Below are 23,232 nucleotides of genomic sequence, written 5' to 3'. Positions count from 1 at the left end.
TGTCATTGCACCAACCCTTCCTGTGCTGTGCAAATAGGGCATACAGTACATTGCTAGACACTAAAAATAGCCTATTAAGTTACTGTGGAAACATAGCCTGAACTTTGTGCTTCATGTTTCACTGATGTTAATGGAGTTAAACAAAGATAAATACATTTGTTTTTAGTCTACATTCACACTGATATCAGCAGCAAGTAGCAGTCTTCAATATTACTTGATCTCATCTGATGAATCATTTTTCAGATTGAATTCAGCAGAAAGGGTCAATTTTAAGTGGTGCTCAACAATAAGCGGGCTATGCATAGTTTGATAAGTAAACAAAACATCCTTTGCAGCAATTATTGCCAAATAATTTATAATAAAGTTACTCAACCTCTCCAAATAATTGTACAAATGTCAAGCTTTTCATATCCTGAAAAGAGGGCATTGCGTTAAATTTCAAAACGCATAATTACAGAAAATATGTGGAACTATTGGTGATGCATAAAAGATCAGAAACAAAAGCAACTTCAAACAAAAGAGTAAATCAAATAATAAGGTCAGTGTCAATAGGTCAAAGCTCCATTAACAGTCATTTGTGCAGAACAGATACAAGTTGGAAAGAGCGAGAAGATTCCATTCTCACGGCCACATCTGATAACAGCTACAGAATAGTTAACCCTCCACTGGGTTCCTTTTCTCATGTAATAAAACCCTTATGACAAGCTCCCCCGACAGCTCACGGAGTTTGTACGTGATGTAGCTGAGCCAGGGCAGCAGGCGCTGTGCTCATCTAACTTACCTCACATGGAGCAATAGAATTAGGCAGTATCATGGGTTGTGAGTGAAATAAAAAAGTCAGGGTTTTGGTAACTATCTAGAGATCTTTGCTACACTCAGCACATGTTGTCATTGTGAGGACAGAAATCAGGCTCAGCTGCAATGTACCTTACAGTCAAATAGCCGTCTGATGATGTTTCTCACTGCAATGACTCAGACATGCACAATGACTACTTGGACAAAGTCCCGGAGGGCAAGTGGTGCCTGTGGGATACTACCTCTGTAGAAGGAAAAGAGACAAAGATCTTCAAGAGAAGCAGTTTGGCCACTTTTTTGTGCCATCAGCAAATGTGCAAAAAAAAATTAGCATCTCCATAATGAACACAGAACAATCTATTCCTAAGCATGTCTTTACAACAAGCCTTATTTTTCAAACAAAGAACAACTTTTAAGTGTATAAAGTATAGAAAACACTCAAGGATACCAAATGAAATAAAATCCACAAGTTGCAAAATATTCTATCATTTTATAGAGAATCTCTAATTTAGTTTACTGTAAAACTTATTAATTTGGTCATTCACAATACTGTACAACTTCTTACATGTTTCTTTTTAATGATTCTTTGAAAAAATATTATGTACTTTAATCAGGAACCTTCCCTCGTTCCATGGAAATAAAACATTTCTCCAGATCTCAGTTAAACTGACTAAACTGTCTTACTGATTTATCATAATTAATATAATTTTTAGTTAGATTTTTTAAAAAAAGTCTCTAAATGAATGGGTTTCCACCAAAAAAAACCTTATTTATTCATGTTGTGTTCTTTATATAAAAAGTGTCCAATATGAGAATCAACCCCATCTTTAACTGCAGTTCTGTAAAAAACAAAGTTTCAGGAAAATTAGACTGAACATTTTGAGAAAGCAATCATCTCTTTGTTGAATAGATTATAGTTATGGGGGACAAAATGACATTTGTGGCTTTCTAAATGAAAACGTATTCCTCAAAGACAATATTCTGAATTTGCATCAACCAGTATTTGTTTTTAAAAAATTGGAAAATACAATTTTGTAATCTTAACAAAATCCTGTTTGGAGTTAGAGCCTTGCTTATCACTGCATATTTCCACTCTGCCTACCACGCACACCTGAGCACCCTGCACACATATTTAGATTTTAAAAACAAACTGAAAAATGAGCAAGTAAAAATTGCACGTAAAAAGGAAACAAAACACAAGGGTGTTCTTATCTGTGACAGTGCCTCTGTTTGATTCCAGTTCTTTATACTTCATGACTCATTGCCTTTCAGATCATATCATTAGCGGATGGTTGAACAGCATCAATAGTTCAGTTCACAGTAAAATATAAACGTTGGATACAAACTTCATTCCATCTTTGACATTTCAAATTTAGTTGTCATTATTTCCTGATTTGAAAAGAAAGAGAACAATCAGTGTGAGGCTTTAATCAATAACACTTAAAATAAAAGTTTTACCTATTTGACCAACTGTTGCTGTGTTTTCAACTCTGTGCTCTCCTTTCTCTGAAGAGCAGGTATATACAGATCATGCTGTCCTTATGGACACCAGCTTCGTTTGGGGTGACAAGAACTACACTTATTCTAGTGATTTGCACCGGCAAATGTTAAATTCCCCCATCTGAGCCAGGCAATTGGCCGGCCCTTGAAATAAAGCATCAGAAAAGAGGGATATAGGACCTTCTCAAAATAAAAACGTCAACATTTGTTAGTGATTTCCACAAATGTGTTTGACTGGAAGTAGTTCTGAAGTGCTATATGCTGGTTCCAGTTAGACATTTAACATTGCCACAACAATGCTGGAAAAACAAGCACAATGAGTTTAACCATGCTACCACATACAGTAGGGGAGAAACTTAAAGAGAAAATGAAGGAAAAGTGATTTATGCGGCTGATGTAGCTATTTGTGAGGACGATGGAATCAAAGTGTACTTACTTCATCTGAATCCAGTAACACGGGGAGTGCCCTAAAAGAAACAAAACATCTTATTACCAAAATCAAGCTGATTATAAATATTTGGAATCAGATAACAAATTGCACTTATATAATGACCTTCATATTGGGAAGACGTCCCAAGGCATTGGACGGTCAAGGGTTTGGATCTGAGCTGCTGGAGAGGGCATGGTTTAAGATAGTCAAAGAGGAAGGTCTTCTGACAGACCTTGAAGGAGCCGAGGAAATGGGCAAGGTGAAGGAACTCCAGGATTGGGGCCGAAAGCTCAACCGCCAATGATGGGATGGGAAGCAGATCAGACTTGCCGAGCGGAGGAGGGGTGTTTAAGAAGGTTGCAGAGCTAGAGTGGGGCAAAACTATTGAGGAGTTTAATAGTGAGGATGAGGATCTTGAACTCAATCCTCTAGGGAATGTGGAGCCAGTGAAGCAGTCAAGCAGAGTGGCGTAGTCTAGCCTGGATGTGATAACTACAGTACCAGTGAGCATGCATCAATATCTAGCTGAGATGATATGTTCCCAGGGGCAGTTACAGATCAAATCCTAAGCCCCCATTAAATTAATTGACGATGCTCAAATGGCTCATTTCTCTGCAATATGCAACAGCAGGAGCCCAGTTATAAATATACTTCATTATAATACTGGTTCACTTAGAATTAATGGTGATGGGTGGCTAGGGCGAGGCCGACTTCCTGTCCGGCGGGCTGCTCATCAGAACATCCTCATCTCTAATTGACCAATGGCTCACCTGTCTTAAAAAGGACTGACCCTCTAAATTTTACTCAGTCGTTCCCAAAGAATATTTTCACCCAACGCCTATGTTTATAGTGTGAATGGTCCACGGACCATAACATTTTCCTACTTTGAAATTATGGTTGTCGACGTTGTGCCATACAAATCCCTAGTTAAACTTGAAAGCTTGCTGGAATTGACACACTTCAATAAATATCAAAGCATTCATCACTATGACACATTTGAAGAGTGTGCACCGATGGCGCAGGCCAGTGTTTTGTATAGCGACACTGCTGGCGACCGTGCCTGTTTGTAGTGCTGATTGTGATTATCACGTTATAATGGAGCTCCACTGTATGAGAGTTTGTCACCAGCAGTATGATGAACCTTATTTAAAAATTCTATAACAACTGTTGGTACTTTGAATATTATGTACACATTCTAGACTTTCACCTTTTAAAGCAAACATTTTTGCTTCAAAACATTAGATTACATTGTAAATTAGACTGATAATTAATAAAATGTTGATAATTACACATCTGTAATAGAAGGAATGTTTTCTTCCACCCATTTCAAATCTTCATCCTGTGAAAAGGATTAAAAGGAGAGATGATTAGACTCACACTTGAAACAGTATATAGAAGGGGCTTTTCAAGATAATTTGAAGCGTCACAACACAAATACAAAACATCTAAAGCATTTATTAGGAATAATAAATGGCTTTGATACTTATGGTGGGTGGAGGAGAAAAGATGGCACCAATCTGACAAGGGATACTGCAATGTTACCATGCAATCAAAAGAACCATATACTACAGCAATCAATGTAGTTATGAGAATCCAACTGTGCTGCAATTTGGATCCAGCAAAGTCACTGATAAATTGGTTTCTATCCGAGTCTGTTGCTTAGCTTTACTAATCAAGGGTCATTTGAAGAAGACATGTGTGTATCTGTGGAATATACGGAAATATGGTAGAGCACAATATCAAATGCAAGGATTATCATCAAAATGGATATTACCAGCTCAAAAACATTCCTATTAACAACCAGATCAATTTGGATACCAATCTATGGGATTCCTTATGGAGCAGCAAATTACTGCTTTATAATCAATGTTGACCCAACAACTTTCGCCAGACAGCAGCTCTTCATATGATGAACCATGTGAAAGCAATACCTCCAATAATATTCTTTTTAACATTTGTTTTGGGACGAGGGTGGCGGGTTTAGTTCAAACAACTCATACACTTCAATAAATTGTTTCCTCTCTAGTTTTGATAATAAATATGAGCATTGTTTCATAACTCAATATATCATGTGATTTATGAAGTACCAATCACTCACCAAATTAGAGGCTGGTTTTCCTGTGCCATTCTCCACTTTGGATGCCCTCAGCTTTATTCCATCAGCTACAAGATGCCCAAGAAAAAAAACATCAACTAGTGCTAACGGACTGTTGGATCAAACACACAATGAAAGAGCAAAATACACCAACATAAATTGGTTTATTTTAACATGAAATTACTAATTACACTCAGAAAACTATCCATTTGGATCTTACGTCAAGTTAAAAAATTCAAAACAAAGTGCAGTTTGCAACTTGCAAGAAATGTATCACGCAATGTTGCGTTGGGCTCTGATTAATATTCTAAAATGTTTAATCCATGTAAAAAAAAATTATAAAGCCTTTCCATGGACTGGATGGCACCGAAAAGTGACATATTGTACTTCAATATCTTGGTTCAAATGTAGGGATGGAATTTGTTTTATTAAAGCTAAGAGTGATACCACAATACACGACCTTCCTCCAACTAAGGCTGTGGATGATTAAGATCCAAATACATGTATGACATTAGTTCTTCCTCCCCTCCCCATGTATTAAGATTGATAAATAGTAAGGTTATTTAATCAGCACACATAGCAATATTTTTCTGATTCTAAAATAAAATGGAGTATGGGCCTGAAATGATTGGTCTTGAGGGAGCTGACAGAAAAAATGGGCTGAAGAGCCTTCTTCTGTGCCATAAATTTCTATGGCTCTATGTCATATTTACCAAAATTTTCTCCCACCATGAATTCCTCCATTTCATCATCTGGGTCATCAATAAGAGGAGTGAAGGCATATCTGAAGCAAAACACAGAGGAGGAAAAACAAAAGTGTTGAACACTTGCTCTTCAACCCACCCAATCTCTCCCTAAGGCAATAATACTAAGGTGCAGTTCCAAAGGTGCCAGCTACCCTCCTGCCTCACGCTTGAGTGATCACCTCTGCAGTTAGTCTGCCAACAATCCCTAGCATAACTCACACATAAATTGCTACTTGAACAATATACCACACAGCTGCCAATACTTGTGAAATAGTGCTCAAGCAAGAGTGCCCAGAAATGGCCTGAAAAAGTCTGTTAAGGTCTTATGGGAAATTAAACTCAGTTCGCAGTAGATATGAATGTTCTCTATTTAACAACTAAACAACAGCCTCACTCAAGAAGAAGTCAGCAGAATTGTTAGGGAATTGAATAATTGTCACAGTAGTGCTATTGTACTCAGCGTTGCAGGTGAGGTTGGCTAGAATAAATGGAACTTCACTTTGCATTTAAGCCATACAATGTTCAAATTGCAAGTGCTTATGCCAACATTGGGTCCTGTTCATTTTCCCACACTTACCATTATTTGTCTTGAACAGTACAACATTCACAATAAAGTTTAACATTTGTAATACAATCTTACCTCTGGTTATTTGCTGATGGTCTCCAGAGAATCATGATGACTAAAAGAATGACAGAAAAAAGGAGTCTCCATACAGCATCATCAACCCACAACTCCATCCAATCCTATTAAAATTTCAAAGGAGGAAAAATAGAAATATAATGCCAATAAAAACATCTGTGAATATAAATTAGAAAGATCGCCTTTTGAGAGCAGAAGACTTAAAAGCAGTCTTCAAATACCTATGAAAATTCCAAGTCGGCAAATAGCTCTGAAAGCTCATCTTACGGAGATGCAGTACAATGTAATGGACTGTTAATCGAGAAATGCTCCATTGTTTGTTCAATAGTCCATTACATTGTGTTGCATCTGTTATAATAATAATCCTTGCATTATTATTATAACAGATGCTTTTCTCTGCTCTTCATGTCTTCTAGATGTCTCAAAGCGCTTCACAGAATATACTGTAAAGTGAATTGACTATATTTGTGGGCGAAACACGGCAGCCAATTGCACCGCAGCAATGTCCCACAAACAGTCGTGGACTGAAGTGACCAATTTATTATTTTTTTTCTTGAGGGATTATTATTAGGCGTGTGGAGTAAGGAAATTTGCCCAAGGTTTCACCCTGCTGGGTTACATAAAGACTACATGTATTAATCGGAGGAATATAATTTTAACAAATGGGGACTGTGATTGCCAGACAGAATGAAGGGAAGGATAATCAGAAGAAAAATAAAAGTTAAAATAAAAAAAATGCAGAGAATATAGTAAAAAGAACCGAATTAATATTTTCTATTTAAATTGTGTGATGCATTTATTTTAATAGATTACAGTTTACCCCACTATTTGTAGAATCAGGCTATTCCATATGTTTGGTTAGCTTTAATATAGTATTTAGTAATATTTAGTAATATTCGTATTTAGTTTCAGCGTCTGAGTAAGACAGAATCAGTTATCCAGACACAAAGAGAATGTTTCAGTAGATTATTCTGAATGTATAAAGGTTAAGTTTAACCAATGATATATTATTACTAATGATATAAATAACTGCATTCTAACCAATAGAATAAAAGTTAATTTAAAAATGCTCAGAGATTACAGAAAGTAAAAAAAATGTAATAACTTACTGACTGACATACTGCCAATCTGAACTTTTTTGTTGTCCATATCATAAACCCAACTGATGCTGAAAATTAAAATAGTTGCATTAGAAAACACAAAGGACTGAATTGTTTTTTTTATAAAAATGAATGAATTAAAATTTACTTACCTAGAATTGCCAAAATTAAGGTATTTGTAAAGTGTCTGTACAATGATAATTTCACAACATTTTTCCTTAATTTCAGAGTTTTAATTGTTTGAGCCAGGCTGACAAATATGTAGCAGCAGTTAAGGAAAATGACCATGTCCTCAATACTCAAATTATAGATTCATAAATACACACACAAATCAAATCACTCATTTACACAAGTCTGAGAGCTTAATGTAAGAAAATACATGCTTAAATTGCAAAAACGATTTACTTAGCTTGCATGATGAGATAGTGGACCAATGGCGATGCAGGTTTGTACCAAATTCTTCACTCGGCTTCCACAATTATCAGATAAAAATCAAATGAAGTGACCTAGTGTTGTTCCCATTTACTGCCAAGGTACTCTCAGCCTCTTCTCCCCTAATATATATTGAAGCCAACTGTAACATCTCCACAGATCAGGAAATAAAACAGAGATCATCAGTGCTATATCTCAACTCTAACACAGAGACTGCCTCTTGGCCTATCAAACTGAGGGAATACTTTTACTGACTGTTTTGGGCATTATTATATCTCTTTACTCTCCTCCCACAGCCAACAGAATGTACTCCCCAGTGAGCTGTACTCCCTAGTGTGCAACAATTTGGTTCTTTAAGGACTTTCAAATTTTCCATCTACTTGCATCCACTTCATAACCCTCCCCTAACCCCAATTGACAGATTTTGTACACATGAACTAATTTTCTCCCGTTCTCTTCTGAATACACTGAGCACTGTATTATAGACCAAATACGGTGCAACCTATATATGGTACAAATTGAAAAATTAAAATCAAATTCTATTTTCTTGTTATTCTTCAGCTCCTTTCCTCATCCCAGAACACAAGTACACAACAACAATTTGTCTTTATATACTACTCTTCACATAGAATAATGTCTGAGCGTTTCACAGTGGTGGGCGGTAGGGGTTGTGTGGGCAAAACTACACAAAGTAGAGGCAGGAGCAGAAGATACAGGGAGAGGGGTGGGGAGTGGAGGTGGAAAAAGATACAGCCGAATGTCATCTATTTTGGTCACAAGGAAACTCATGACCTCGTCACATTTGAATTGGAGGCGAGGACCGTGGAAAGGGGGCTTGGTGGGATGGAGGAGGTGATTTGTGGTGGAAAAGAGGAGCTTGAGTTGTGAAAGCAGTTAATGGTAAGCAAAGCAGCTTTTGGTAGAGTACAAGAACAGAATGAGACACTCAGCCCCTTTCATGGAAACACCTCATCTCTGGCTATTGTGGAATTTCCACAGGGTAGATATTCTAAAGAAACCACATGCCCACCAATGCCCTTTAGAATATTTGCTATAGGCTAATGTTAGTCATCATCAACCTACATACTCCTATGCGCTATAAAAGCCATAGGAGAACACCACTGGACAAAAATGGAAGCCTCTGATGTTGCACAAAATTACTCCATGGCCTTCTTGAAGTAAGAAGTTACAACTACAGACAGGGTCTAAAATATTCTTTGTGATAACTTTCTAGAGCAGCAATATATTGCAACAACAGACCATTTATACTTGTTTAAATATTTACAGTAAACACAACTCATAATATGAGATCCCTGCTTCTCAAACCAATGTTTGGGGCTGGAAGTATGCCTTAAATAAGATTGCATTAAATCCTTAATTTAAACAAACAACATGCAGTTAGCAGAATGTTTTTCAGCAGCTGTTAATCAGCCAGAAGTCAGGCTGCAAGAAAACATTTTTATACAGACATGTTAAAATTAATTTTGCTTAATAGTTAATTCATGGATGCAGCAAGCATAGTTCCATTGCGAGGGCAAAGTTTAGATTCTTTGAACAGATGAAAGTGAGCAGTTAAGATTACCACATCAAAAGCTTTGATTTATTAAAGGATATCCACCAGCACAAACCAGAATCAAGCAAAGCCAAGGGTATACTGGCCAAAAGCGCAAGATCAGATTCCTTTTCCTATAATGCCAAAAGGTCAGAACAAATAATGTTAGAGACAGATAACAAACTTTAAAGATAAATTTAGCAGATCACAAATAGTTACAAATGCACATAAATTGAGCTAGAAGCTTGGAGTAGATAGGATTCTGACAAGATTCTCTCAAGTTAGATTTGTCTTCTCTGTACAAATTAACTTAAAAAGAGATTATGCAGAGGCAGAAGCTAGCTGTATTGAAGGCAGCAACAAGAAACATTTGTCCAGAGCTGTAAAGATCATATACTATACGTAGACAAGAGAAGGCAGTCCACAAATAACTTATATTTATAGTTTTCACACTTGCCATATCATATACTTAATATATTTTAAAATCATTTGGTATAAATAGAATAGCTGTCATCGTAATATTATAAGGATGGGCATAACTAATTTCATTCCAGTCATCGATTCAGCCTTAGTAGAAATATTTTCATTACTTTGTTCAACAGCATAAATCCTTCAATTATAAGGGGTATTTATATAATCTTCTATCTAGTGGATATCAGGTGTAGTAACCTCCCTGAATTCAGGTTAACACATATCTCATTTACTCAGAACCAAGCAAAAAAGGTATTAAAATCAATTCTTCAGTACCTTCCATGGCTTCACAAAATTAAAACATTTATAAAATGTACTTAAATTAAAACACTGTGTGAATGGATATTGAAATCTTATCTATCTGTTTAGGTGGATGGTAAAGATCTATGGTACTATTCGAAAAGAGAAGTTACATCAGATGTCTAGGACAATCCCTTCAATAAAATTGGCCATTCATTTCATGGCTCTTTCTGGGACATTGCTGTGTGCATTCACCGGCAAAATGGTAACTACACACTACACAGTGAATCCTGTGAAATGCTTTGAGCTACCTTCCCAAACTGAAAGGGGCTCTAACAAATTCAAGGATTATTATTTCTATATTAGTGTTACTTGAGTTTTAGTGAAGCATAATAATGCTTAAAAAGGTTCATGCATGATCCATTACAACTGTGGAAAGCGCCCACCACCAAGATAAAACATTATATCCATGCAAACTGGTGTTCTCCACATAATATTTTGAGAACCAGAGTTACTGGTTTGTCACCGGTAATGGTAGGAACAATTTCAGTTGGTGATTTGAAGTGGATCATTCAACATAAAGCTTATTAGTTTAAATTTAATTTCTATTTCTCACCACATATGGTTATTACGTATTACAATACAGAACACAAATGATTATTGAAAATTTGAAAAACTGAAGCAATTGGGTAATAGCTGGTATAATAACAGAGGCGTGGGTGGGCATGCTCAGTACTCAGAGTGAGTACAGGATTCAGCCAAGTTTGGATAGGATAGGATTCTCTGTAATTGACAAATGATAATTTGCTAATACATCCTGAAAAATTACTCATGAGCAATTTCAGTTTAATGCTTCAATTAAATTAATTTGATAAAATGGTAGCAAGGACACAATTCAGCTAACATCTTAGATTACATAAAACATTTTTTATGCAATGCAGCAAAATGATCATTTTCTTTTCAGAATATGGAATATTTAGAAGGATATGAACCACACAAAACAGGAATCAATTAATGCTAAAACTATCTCGGCCACCATGACTGTAACACTTCTTGGATCCTAGAGTATTAAAAATAGAAAATTGTTATATTTTCAAACAGATTCCATTCAGAGAAAAGGATTACCAAGTCATATAAAACTATAGGCAGCTCTGTTCTGTAAATCACAAAGTTGAACAGAAAGTTTGTGGCACCAATGGTTAACTTTGAATCCCAACTTTAACTGACACTGAAACCATCTACCCTCATGCAGCAAGTTTAGTCAGATTAAAGCGTTATGAAGAAAAACTATCATGGTAAATTCACATTATCTAGTTGCGAGTGAAGCCCTTTTTTATCATACAAATACCTTGGATTACCTGGCCCACTGGCACAGGCCTCCTGCTGGTCCCTCGCACCCTCCACCCCAGCACCGGAGGACGTGCTTTCAGCCACTATGCCCCAAAACTCTGGAATACTCTCAATCCCTCCGCCTTGCCCCCTCTCTCCCCCCTTTCAAGTCCTGCCTGAAAACTTTCCTCTTCGACCATGCTTATGGCCACCTCCCCACTCCTGCCGGCTTGGGGTCAGGCTCCGCCACTGTTAAGCGCTCTGAGACGCTACCCTGGAGGACGTTATAAAAGTGCAATGTGTTGTTGACTACTTGGCCCGGACCATTTTGGATACAGAAAAAAAAATGGAAGGTTGCAGTGATTATTCGAAAAGGGAAGATAACAAATCTGAGGATACTCAGAGAGCACTTATTAGGAAGATGATGTTCAATCTCAATTTTTGGCATGACTTCTTTCAACCCATGATCTCTAGCAGCCGAAATTAGCTTAATCGCAACAAAACAAAAAGTTTTACTTTAGAAAAGAGATGAGGATGAAATAAAGCTCCCAAACCAGCCTGCAAACATAAAAACGAGTAATTAATTTCCCCTGAAGGGTATGCCCAGAGCAAACTTTAGTAACTGGTAGTTTGCCTCTCCTCTCGAGTAAAGGTTCCGCTTCCTCAGTATACATACATTGTTAAATAGGAGATACTTGCTGCCTGTGAACACAAGCTTTTTTTTTTTAGTTTTGGGCTACTTTTCCTTCACTTCAAATCCTAAACGCATATAGGTGACAATTCAATATGCCATAGAACTGATTGGTCAAGCTTGGTTTTATTCTTAAAATAATCTTACATGAAAAATAACTTTACTTCTCTGTGTCTTAATTATCAAAAGGATAACAAAATAAACATGCAACAAAAATAAAACGATCAAATGGTATGAACCAGATTTTTAACCCGAGATCCACCTACAACATTCTTCAAAAAACATTACTAAATCTGAAGACAGATTACTCAGTTTCAACATTAATACATGATCAAATAGTCTAAATTTGGATTCAACATCATTCTGTGTAAAATATTTAGCTTTTACCTCATGTTCCTTAATTCCTACCAAAAAACATTGAAACAAAGCGAGCATTTTGAAAAGAAAAAACTGAGAAATAAATTGTACTAAGATTGTTTTACTTTAGTCAAATGTACTGTAAATGAAGAAACTGAAAATGAGATAAATTGTTCAAATCATATGAATAAAAATATTAGTTTGAAGATTAAAAATTAATCATTTCGCCTTACCCCAGTAATTCTCAAGACTCCTTCAATGGCTGCAAAAATCAGGTAGAGAACTCCCAAGCCAATTACTCTGTGCATTACGGTGCCCAATCGAGGTCTGTTTGAACAGAAAGTTAAAAGAACACCTGAAGGGATAGAACAACAATTTACATAGCACCTTTCACGGTCAAGAGAATATCTTAAAGTGCCTCATACAACTGACTGGGAGCGCGAGCTGAGGCAAGGAAGAAAATGTGGCAAAATGTGCCATCTTGAGGTGGATTTTGAAGGCAGGGAGTGACGGAGCAGCGAGACTTAGGAATGGAGTTCCAAAGAGTGAGGTCAGCATAGCTGAAAGCTCATCCAGCAATGGTGAGACAAAGCGCTCTGAAACCAGATAGTAAGAGGTGTGAATGAGTGGTATTGGGCTACTCAACCTACCTTCCTTGATTAAGGAAGTACTTGGTCTACACTCAAATGAGAGTCCCCATGGGAGCCAGTTGTATAGTTTGCAGCAACCAGACGATGAAAAACAACTTGAATTTATATAGCACCCCTCATGCAGGGTAGCATCCCAGAGTGCTTGAACCAATAATGGTAAGATATTAAATCAATATGCAAGTGTTAAGACTTGAAGCAGATTCCATAAAAGCTTTTCATAGGGAATTGAACATACATAAATATATAATACTCTATGGAAAAAGGGCAGGAATATAGGACTAAACAGATGGCTCTTTCAGAGAGCTAGCACAGCATAATTGATTTCTCACAATGGACCCTGTGCTGTAAAAAAAAATCTATAAGAGAAACAAGGAACTCTTGACAAAGGCTCACCAAACGTATGGGAAACTAAGAACAAATATGTGCATTTGATTTGCTTTATATTTAATCTAGCATTTAAAAAAACCTTCCATCTGTTTTTATTTTAATCAAATGAAGTTTCCTTTCCTCCAAAATCAAACATAAAACAATTATATATGTTTAATGCTCAGATCATCACATCCTGGTCTGTTTCACTTAGAATCTAGAAAAAGTTAAAGATAGGGATAAATGGTGAAATTGGCACATTCATTTTTAATCAACACAACATATTAACCATCTTGAAGGGAAAATAAAAGGTAGGAGATAAAGTTAAGTAAAATAACCCACATTTTGGATAGCTCCAATCTAGTGGAACCCCAGACTAGGATCAAGTGGTTCTGCATATGAATGCTCTATTAGCTCTCCACCTTTGCAAGATGCATTAATTGTGACTGCCCCAAAAATATCCCATGGGAAAAAGGAACTCAATAGTTTTTTTAAAAAAAATTGATATCTATTTTCCTACAATAATTACTTGTCAGAATATTCTGTTTGGTATTCACTTAAATACTTACTTAACTATTCCATATCCCAAGCTTACAATGATCACAAGTAGTCGAGCCAACGTTCGTTTCACTGCAGAAATAAGTTCTGCAAAGACAAGGAGACCTTGTGCTACAGAAAAAGAAAGGAATTGTTAAATGGCTCTTCGGTTGCACATGTACAATTTCAGTGCCAGTGCTCTAAATAGTATGCTGGTAGGGCTGGTTCAATCATGCTCTAAATATATTAGACTGTGGACAACATAGACAACAACTTACACGTATATAGCACCCTCCACGCAGGGTAGTGTGTCAGAGCGCTTAACAACACCTGACTCTGAGCCAGGGGGAGGTGGCCATAAGCACGGTTGAACAGGAAGTTTTCAGGCAGGACTTGAAAGAGAGGAGACAGGGGGCAAGGCGGAGGGATTGAGGGAGAGTTTTCCAGATTTTGGAGCGTAGTGGCCAAAAGCACGACCTTCGTTAGTGGGGCGGAGGGTGCGAGGGACAAGCAAAAGGCTGGTGCCAGTCGAGCGGAGGCGCCGGGTGGTGGAGTGGGATGTGATGAGGTCGGAGAGGTAGGGAGGAGCCAGAGAGTGACAAGGTGCATCTGTAAACAGAAGGATATTAGACACGTCTCCAGAGCTGTTTGCATAGCAACAAAACCTGGGGAACCAAATATCTATCACATCCCACAATCCATGATCAAGTGGCCTATTTCTCCACATGGACAGGGTTTGCGGTTTGCGGTGTAGATATTTTATGCTGAAAGTGCATGTTGTCAATGAAAGGGACTTTTGAATCATTGGGAATCAAATTATAAAACAAGCAGAAATATACAAAATAATTGGAATCGCTGACATAGCATATAGCACATGGACAATACCCTAACCAACACAAATTGTTCACCCCTATACGACACGTAATGTGATAACCACACAGAGTTCCCATCTTTTCCAGAAGTGCTAAACATACCCGATATTCCACTAGTGTTAACATTCTGGTATTCTGCATAGAAAACTGCTTTTTCCAGCATCCCGAGACATATAACTGCAGCAATCCAAAACTGGATCCTCAATAAATCCTTCCAGTAGCATGCAGACCAGATCAGCCACAAGACACCATATAATATATAAATGATGCACATCACCATGTAAAACTGGAAGAAAAACATCAAAATCTCCAATTAAAACTTAATCATAAATGTTTTTCAATTGATTACATTATATTTCTAAATACAGGGAAATCCCATTTTAACGTCCCCTGGGTCTGAAAAAAGTCAGAGAGAAACAGAATACCAAGAGAGAGAAAAAAGGCAGACCGAAAAGGAAAGAAGGGCTGCCAGACTGTGGTATTGTAAAGACAGTGTAATTCCAGTTAGAAGTGATTGGCTAGTAATATACCTTCATCACTAACTAACCATACATTTAATTAGTTATCAGTGTCTATCAATTTGTCTTTCAATTAATTTGGTACCTATGTGTACGAATACAATTGGTTATCCAAGACTAGTTTCAGACAATTTTAAAATTGAAAATATCTATATATCCCAAATTTGACTAAATACAATTATAAAATTTAGATTCTAATTCAGTGTTATATTAAAACAATTCGTACATATAACAACAACATTTGTAATAGCGCCTTTCATGTCGGGAGGGTGTCCTAAGGCGCTGGACAGTGTACAGCATTTAAGACCCGAGTTGGGGTCAGGGGGGAGAAGGGAGGGGGGGGAGCGTTGACCAATGGCATGGTCGAAGAGGAGGGTTTTGAGGCAGGACTTGAAAGAGGCTAAGGAGGGGCGAGGCGGAGTGATTGGGGGATGGAGTTCCAGAGGTTGGGGGCAGAGTGGCTGAAGGCTCGCCCGCCAATGGTGGGACGGGTGGATCAGGAGACGTGGAGCAGGCCGGAGGCAGCTGAGCGGAGGGAGCTGGCGGATTGGTAGGGGGTTAGGAGGCCGCAGAGGTAGGGTGGGGTGAGGCCATGGAGGGCTTTGTAGGTGAGGACCAGGATCTTGAACTGGATTCTCTGAAGGATAGGGAGCCAATGGAGGCGGGCGAGAATGTGGGAGATGGGGTTTGGTGCGGGAGAGGACACGGGCTGCAGAGTTCTGGATTATCTGCAGCCTGTGGAGGGAGGAGTTGGGAAGGCCGACAAGCAGGGCATTTGCATAGTCGAGCCTGGAGGTGATGAAGGCATGAACAAGAGTTTCAGCGGCCTGAGGGGTGAGGTAGTGGCAGAGTCGGGCGATGTTATGGAGGTGAGGGAAGGCAGAGCAAGCAGGTCATGGCTCGGATGTGGGGAAGAAGACAGTTGAGGGTTGAACAAGACACCTAGGTTCCTGACTGTCTTGGTGAGTTGAAATGTGCAACCATGGAGGTTGATGCTGCCAGAGCTTGAGGTGCTGAGGCGCTGGCCCGAGCCAATCAGGAGGGCCTCAGTCTTGTTCACATTCAGCTGTAGGAAATTTGCCCTCATCCAGGACTTGATGTCCGACCGGCAGTCTGTCAGGACAGCAGTGGTCCTGGAGTTGAGGGTGGAGGCAGAAAGATAGAGTTGGGTATCATCCGCATACATATGGAAGTTGACCCCATGTCTGCGGATGATGTCACCAAGTGGGAGCTTATAGATATTAAAGAGGAGAGGGCCAAGGACAGAGCCCTGGGGATGCCAGACGTGACAGTGCGGGGGCTGGAGGAGAAACCGTTAGAGGCAACAAAGTAGAGACGGTAAAAGAGATAGGAATCGAACCAGGCAAGGGCAGGTCCGCGAAGATTAGGTAAGGAGGAGAGGCGGTGTATGAGGATGGAGTGGTCGACAGAGTTGAAGGCGGCAGAGAGGTTGAGGAGGACAAGGAGGCAGAGGGAGCCCTGATCACAGGTGTTCAGAATGTCATTAGTGACTTTGACCAGGACTGTTTCTGTTCTGTGGGCAGCGCGGAAGGCGGATTGGAGGGGTTCTAAGAGGGAATGGCAAGAGAAAAAGGAGCGGAGCTGGGACACGATGACTCGTTCTAGGACCTTGGAGAGGAATGGAAGGTTAGAGATGGGACGGTAGCTGGAGAGTAGGGATGGGACCAGGGAAGGTTTTTTCAGGATGGGAGTGATGACAGCTGTTTTTAGGGGGGTTGGAACTGAATCGGTTGACAAGGAGTGGTTGATGACATCGGACAGGTGAGGGCCAGCAGGTGGAGATTAGGAGAGAGGTAGGGATGGGATCAATGGAGCACGTGGTGGGTTTGAGTTTGTGATAACATAAGGAGAACAAAAGAAACTATACTTACAATCATCAGTGGAAATTCCGATGCCGAAATAAATCCATGGGAGCCTTGCATTGATACCAAAACTGAAAGACATTTTGTTCGCAATTTATAAATTTTGCCCAGATGTTAAATGATTGGAAAACAAATCTGAATTTCTAACACTGGTTTCTTCAGCAAAAGAATTTCCAAAATTAGGGTGCATCAAAGTTCTGAAAGATGTGTGCAATTGGTCGAACAAGATTTAAAAAAACTGTACAATGCTTTCTTATTAAAATAATTTCTTACTAACAATACACTAAACTTCAGCTAACCAGACTAATAGTGGGGAGATTCGATCCAGCAAGTGGGATTTTCTAGATAACTGATAATTCTAATCCCTAATGTTTAAAATAAACAAATTAAATAAAAATAAATGTTACCTACCATTTAAAAATACAGTATTTCAAAATATAAGACAAAAAAAAGTTCTGTATTGTGTGTTATCCTGGATCAGTAATAGCACTCTTGCCTTTGAGTCAGAAGATTGTGGATTCAAGCCCCATGTCGGGACTCGGAATCACAGAGTCTAATGCAGCATGGGTGGGGGGGCAGAGAGCATTGTCAGAGGTGCCATCCTTCGGATGAGACATTAAGCCAAGGTCCCATCTGCCTGTTGAGGTGGATGTTAAAGATCCCATGGCACAATTCAAAAGAAAAAGGGAGTTTCTCCCGGTGTCCTTGTCAACAAATCCCCAAATAAAATTGGATGCTCACTCCATGGCTGTTTGTGGGACATTGCTGCGCACAACTGGTTACCAAATTTGGCCCACAAAATCCACTTTACAGTATATCCTGTGAAGCGGTTTAAGACGTCTCAACGAAGTGATAAAGTGCTGTATCAAATGCAAGTGTTATTTTTATTACTAACCACTGACATGATGCAGCTCTGTTCATGACAATCAGTGTCAAATTGTCTGTGAGTGTTACGTGGGCTAGTGGGAGTTTGAAAACACAGGGGTGGTGGAGTTTTGAGTCATGCAAACCTGGAATTTTTTTTCAGACCCAGTCTGGCTAATTCGAAATTCCAAATATCTAGGGTCTGGATAGTCAGGGGTTTACTGTATGAGCTTCAGAATAATTGGGTATGAACATGTCATGTAAAGAAAGTAAATACGAGGACCTCAAGTTGAGTACCAGACTAAAAACTTCATAAAATGCATTAGATTGTTTATAGTTGCCTAACAAATGCCATTATTTTTTGGATAGCAGGATGGTTGAAGCAGGTAAGCTTCTTGGTATTAAAGGAACACAAATTTTGGAAAAGTAGACCCTTGAAACTGATACAGAGGAACCCAATTATGGTAGTCCACACTAACGGTACACCTGGCTCCCTGCACTGATAAACCAGCTTTCGGCACTAACAATTTGCCAATATCCAGGTCAAGTCACCTCTGACATCAGTTCTTGCACGTGACATGCAATGCACAGAAAGCATCGTTAATGCCATTTCCGGCTAAATTACATCAGCAACAAAACGCTCCGCCACAACATACAGGAAGTACACATCCGCAGCAATCCTATAACCCAGAATTCAGTCATTTTTCCTTTCAGAATAACTTTCTACATTTACAAAGTAAAAGCTTCTATAATACAACATGCTGAGAATACAGAATTGTTCAATTGTTTATAATAGCCAGTGAGTCACTGGGCCCAGCCAACCACTTTGTTACAAGGTAATATAGTTTATATGATTTTATAAAGATATTTTCATCTTTCAAATTGGGGGAGTACGTTTGAACAATAAAGTATCAACCTGGATTTTTCCTCCTCTTTCACATCAATTAATCAAATTTCCTGTATAGCCATGAAACCAATGCTTTACATTTATTTTAAGTCCTGCAGCTCAGTTGTTAGAGCACTCGCCTTGCAAGTGAGACACCTGGGTTCAATTCCAGGCAGGGCGAAACCTTGGGCAAGTTTCCTTACTCCACACGGAGCCTAATAATAATCCCTCCAAAACCAAAACATTAATCCTCCAAAACAAGAACAGTAATAAATTGGTAATTTTCAATCCACGACTGTTTGTGGGACACTGCTGTGTGCAATTGGCTGCCACGTTTCGCCTACAAATATACGGTCAATTCACTTTACAGCATATTCTGTGAAGCGCTTTGAGATGTCTAGAAGATGTGAAAAGCGCTATATCAAATGCAAGGATTATTATTATTATTTCATTCAATCAATTTTATTTTAAATGGTTAAAAGAATGCTTTAAGTCTTGCAGTTCACCTGTTACATTCCAATTGCTCTCTGTTCCTTGCGTGGATTTGATAGAAACTGCAAAAAGATATGGACCTTCTCTCCAAGTTTCTGCTACCACTGCATACTGCAAACATAAATGTCCATATTTGTCAACTGGTGAAAGCAATTTATCCTCAAAATAATTTTATACACACTTCCAACATCACAAATAACAAAATTAATCTGATCTCCTGTGTGAAGTCAATTATGCGAAAATAACATTTGTACCTTTCCAGTTGTATCTGTCTCTCTTTTCCACAAGGAATGAACTGCCTAAAGAAAACAGATTTTTTTAAAATAATGTGTAATAATTTACATCATGAACCACTTTAAAATAGTCACAATAGTTACTCACTTGAAAATATTAAACCTATCTTGGACCTTATAGATATGGCATGGTGAAAGGTTTATAAGCAGAATAAGTGTATAAGTTTTACTAAAATCGGGAGTTCTGTTCCCATGCTACAACTATAAAAATCATGCATTATAAATAAAAAAGTACCTTAGGTCCTTCAGGTTTATGAAGGTTGCTGGTGGACTTGACACTCGAGTCTTTTGTCTTTGTGATCTGGAAACATTATACTCAAGTTGAAACACGTGCATTTGGGTATCAATTATACATTTGGACAGAAATTCTCATCCACTATCAATTTATACCAACTGTACACTAACCCTTTTAGGGAAGCAGCAGAATTTATGCACCAGAATCAAAAATATAGCAAGATTATAATCTTACAATCTTCCCAAACAGTTTAAATATACAAGCGAAGACTGAAAGATATAAAAAATAACTCTTCAATGGACATGGCTTATTACATTGCTGCAATTCCATTTAACATACTGATCTCGAAAATGTTTTAACAAAAACTCTGGTTATTGTTTCTCTAATGAAGAGATGATCATATGTAATTGAGAGCAGAGATCAATGCAATTTTAATTCTTAAAAAAAATCAAGCAGAATTCGGAACAGAAATCAGAATACATTAAAGACAAACAAAACATCTTCATGAGTGGTGTGGAAATATGAAAAAAATTCACTTTAGATTCTGATTTCCACTGCTCCAAGATGCTGACCTGCATGAGGAATGTTATGTCAAGTTGATTTTAAGGCTATGGTCCCTAATAACGGATTCCTTTCCAGATGGAAGAATCATTCACTACCTAACCTGCTACTTCCTTTCATCATTTTAAATAACTCAAAAAAAAACACCTTAATCTTCTCTGCTCCATGTGATATTAACCCAGTCTACTCAGCCTCAGCCATTCATCATACCCAAGTCCCTTCAACCAGTAAATTCCCATTTGGCTACACTCCTTATTTTTGTGTCAACTACAAGGTGCTTTAAACACGTTCTATTGCAACAAGATCACCTCATCTGCATTTGGAATCTGCATCATCACAGGTCGAGGAAGTTCTTGGATTTTCTGCAAAATGGAAGAGGTGAAATTTACAAGTTTGACTTTGCATTGAAGAACAAGTCCAGTTTAATTGATTGGAGTTCAACAATTTATTGCATGTACTTACAGGAAATTTAGTGAAGACTTGAATTCCATCATTACAAATGATGTTTTTAGATCTATATTCAATGTAATGTCCTTTACTGAATGGGCGAGGCTCAAGGCTATTAGCAACATTCCCTCCAGAAAATTTATTTTCGTATATATCCTAAGAAATAAAAAGATCAAGTTCAAGTCTCATTCTCATGAAGGAAGTACTAAAATGCAAGCCAATTAATTGAAATCTTCAACAAGTTTAAATAATGTGCAGCATAATAATAAGGTTTATGCATCTTAAAGCAGGTCAAAAATTAATTTACTATTAAGATACCTAAAAACAGCTGCATTCTGCCTTAAGAAAGGTGCTGAAATAATTTGTCATTTGTGGCCATCACTTGCAGGCTTCACTATGCGCCATCAGTTCAGATGCAGTTAGAATTATTACACTTTGCATTTGCAATGGAACACCACAAAAATGAATTGTGGGGATCTTTCACGGGAAAGCAATCAATTTCAGCCAAAAATCAAGCAATTGTTTTAAGATTAAGAAATTTAAATTCAGAAAGTGATTTCTCAATCACGTGGCCTGCATTAAACTGTGACCATTTCCAACCAAACAATGAAGGTCTACATTGCTAGTGATTACTGTAACCTTTATTATTGTAATGTTAACTGAGAACAAAAATAAGTGCCTCAAACAATCAATTAATTTCATATAGAAGACATTACCAACATATTCTGCTCAACCTATATTCTCTTTTCTCTCTTTACCTGGACCAAACTCCGTACTCCCATCTCACCAGTTCTGGCCAGGCTCCACTAGCTTCCCAGCACCGAACAAATTGACTTCAAGGTCCTCATACCCGTTTTCAAATTCCTTCACTTCCCACCTCTCCACTCCCCAATCCACCACCCAGCGCATCCACTTGACTGGCACCGGCCTCCTGCTTGTTCCTCACGCCCTCCGCTCCACCATTGGAACTCTTAACACTCTTCCTCAATACCTCCACCTCTCCACTTTTTCAAGTTCCGCCTGAAAGCCTTCCTTTTCGACTGTGCGTACGGTCACCTCCCATCCAGCTCGGAGTCAGGCTCCGCCACTGTTAAGTGATCTGAGACACTATCCTGCGTGGAGGGGGCTATATATGTGCAAGTTGTTGTTTATTTTCATCTTTTTATTCCTTTTTTATACCTAACCTATCCCCTTTTTCTAAAAGGACATGTAAACTTTTCTCAACCTAAGTTTCACCCTCCATTTCAGAAAAAGTTTTCGGCTGATGGGCCAATAAACAGTTTTAAAGGCACTTTTGTCAACCAAATGGCCCCTTCATAAATGTGTCCAGGGAAATACCAGACATTTCAGTGTTGAAACCCAGAATACAGCTGCTAAACAAACATAATCAGCAGCTCACCTCCACAATAGATGAATACACTTGCCCAGTATAGGGAAGGATAAATTCACTATACTGAGAAAGCAGATTTAAAAACATATATATCTACACTTGTTCAAAAGCAAATAGGTCCAATGACAGACACCAGAAAACACAACTCATTAGTGTCCCATTACAGGACACAACAGACCCGTCCACTTGTGGCAGGGGTTGGGGTGGGTGGGTTGCCTCTTCACACCCCACTCTGGTAAAGGAACCAAGGCATCCCTAAGAAAGCATATAACTTGTGTATTAATTTGTTATTTTTCATTTAATTTAAGACAATTTCAATAGGAACAGACTCTGCAGTGAAAACAAACCACTATCTAATCTTCCCCAACCAAGATTAAGTAATTAGCGTGGAGAATGACTTTTTGTGAAAATAGAATTATTATTGTGCAACGTCGATTAACATTGTTTATGCCACACTGTACACAAGCCGTGATTATGAAACAAGCATAAATAATACTTTCAGAGAATATAAATATTCTACAAATCTGCAATTTTTTTAAAAAAAATACATACTTACATCAACATTAGAAAATTCATTGTGGCAGGGGTAGTATCTGAGGTACCATTCAACTGTTAATGTTATGTTTTCAGGACAATTGAATGAAACTACTGTAAAGGGAAAAAAAAGGAAATTCTAATATTGCAAAATGCACCTTAAAATATAATTTTACAGTGTATTTACACCCTTTCACAGAATAATGATTTATGACAACTTATGTTTTGAAAAATCCACATGCTTCAAGGAGAACACCAGACTTGATTCAACAAAATGTAACTATAAAATATCTTAAAAACAATTTGAAATATTAAAACGTTAGTTA

The 23,232-nt window shown here is 38.1% G+C and overlaps 1 protein-coding gene across 3 annotated transcripts in view; it reads right to left on the bottom strand.

The window, feature by feature from the left end:
* Positions 1–338: 338 nt before the first annotated feature.
* The window catches only part of tmem87b (transmembrane protein 87B), a 28,272-nt gene continuing 5,378 nt past the window's right edge, over positions 339–23,232 (bottom strand). The window contains exons 3-21 of one of the 3 annotated variants that reach the window (XM_042333074.1): positions 22,929–23,020; positions 20,998–21,138; positions 20,844–20,897; positions 19,975–20,040; positions 19,701–19,745; positions 19,461–19,557; positions 17,214–17,275; positions 14,906–15,089; positions 13,964–14,063; positions 12,612–12,705; positions 10,990–11,061; positions 7,459–7,567; positions 7,316–7,374; positions 6,207–6,310; positions 5,534–5,604; positions 4,824–4,888; positions 4,015–4,064; positions 2,732–2,762; positions 339–2,184 (exon numbers count right to left, since the gene is read on the bottom strand). In XM_042333074.1, coding sequence (XP_042189008.1) covers positions 2,143–2,184; positions 2,732–2,762; positions 4,015–4,064; positions 4,824–4,888; positions 5,534–5,604; positions 6,207–6,310; positions 7,316–7,374; positions 7,459–7,567; positions 10,990–11,061; positions 12,612–12,705; positions 13,964–14,063; positions 14,906–15,089; positions 17,214–17,275; positions 19,461–19,557; positions 19,701–19,745; positions 19,975–20,040; positions 20,844–20,897; positions 20,998–21,138; positions 22,929–23,020 — 1,538 coding nt within the window. In that variant the 3' untranslated portion in view covers positions 339–2,142. Of the gene's footprint in view, positions 2,185–2,731; positions 2,763–4,014; positions 4,065–4,823; positions 4,889–5,533; positions 5,605–6,206; positions 6,311–7,315; positions 7,375–7,458; positions 7,568–9,352; positions 9,425–10,989; positions 11,062–12,611; positions 12,706–13,963; positions 14,064–14,905; positions 15,090–17,213; positions 17,276–19,460; positions 19,558–19,700; positions 19,746–19,974; positions 20,041–20,843; positions 20,898–20,997; positions 21,139–22,928; positions 23,021–23,232 lie in introns of all 3 variants that reach the window. The other 2 variants (XM_042333075.1, XM_042333076.1) reach the window with 2 other exon arrangements.

This window comes from Callorhinchus milii, unplaced genomic scaffold (assembly GCF_018977255.1).
Source record: "Callorhinchus milii isolate IMCB2004 unplaced genomic scaffold, IMCB_Cmil_1.0 Scaffold3, whole genome shotgun sequence".
Taxonomy (NCBI): Eukaryota; Metazoa; Chordata; class Chondrichthyes; order Chimaeriformes; family Callorhinchidae; genus Callorhinchus; species Callorhinchus milii.
The sequence above is the reverse complement of the archived record's forward strand: the minus strand, read 5'-3'. Positions and strand labels throughout refer to the sequence as shown.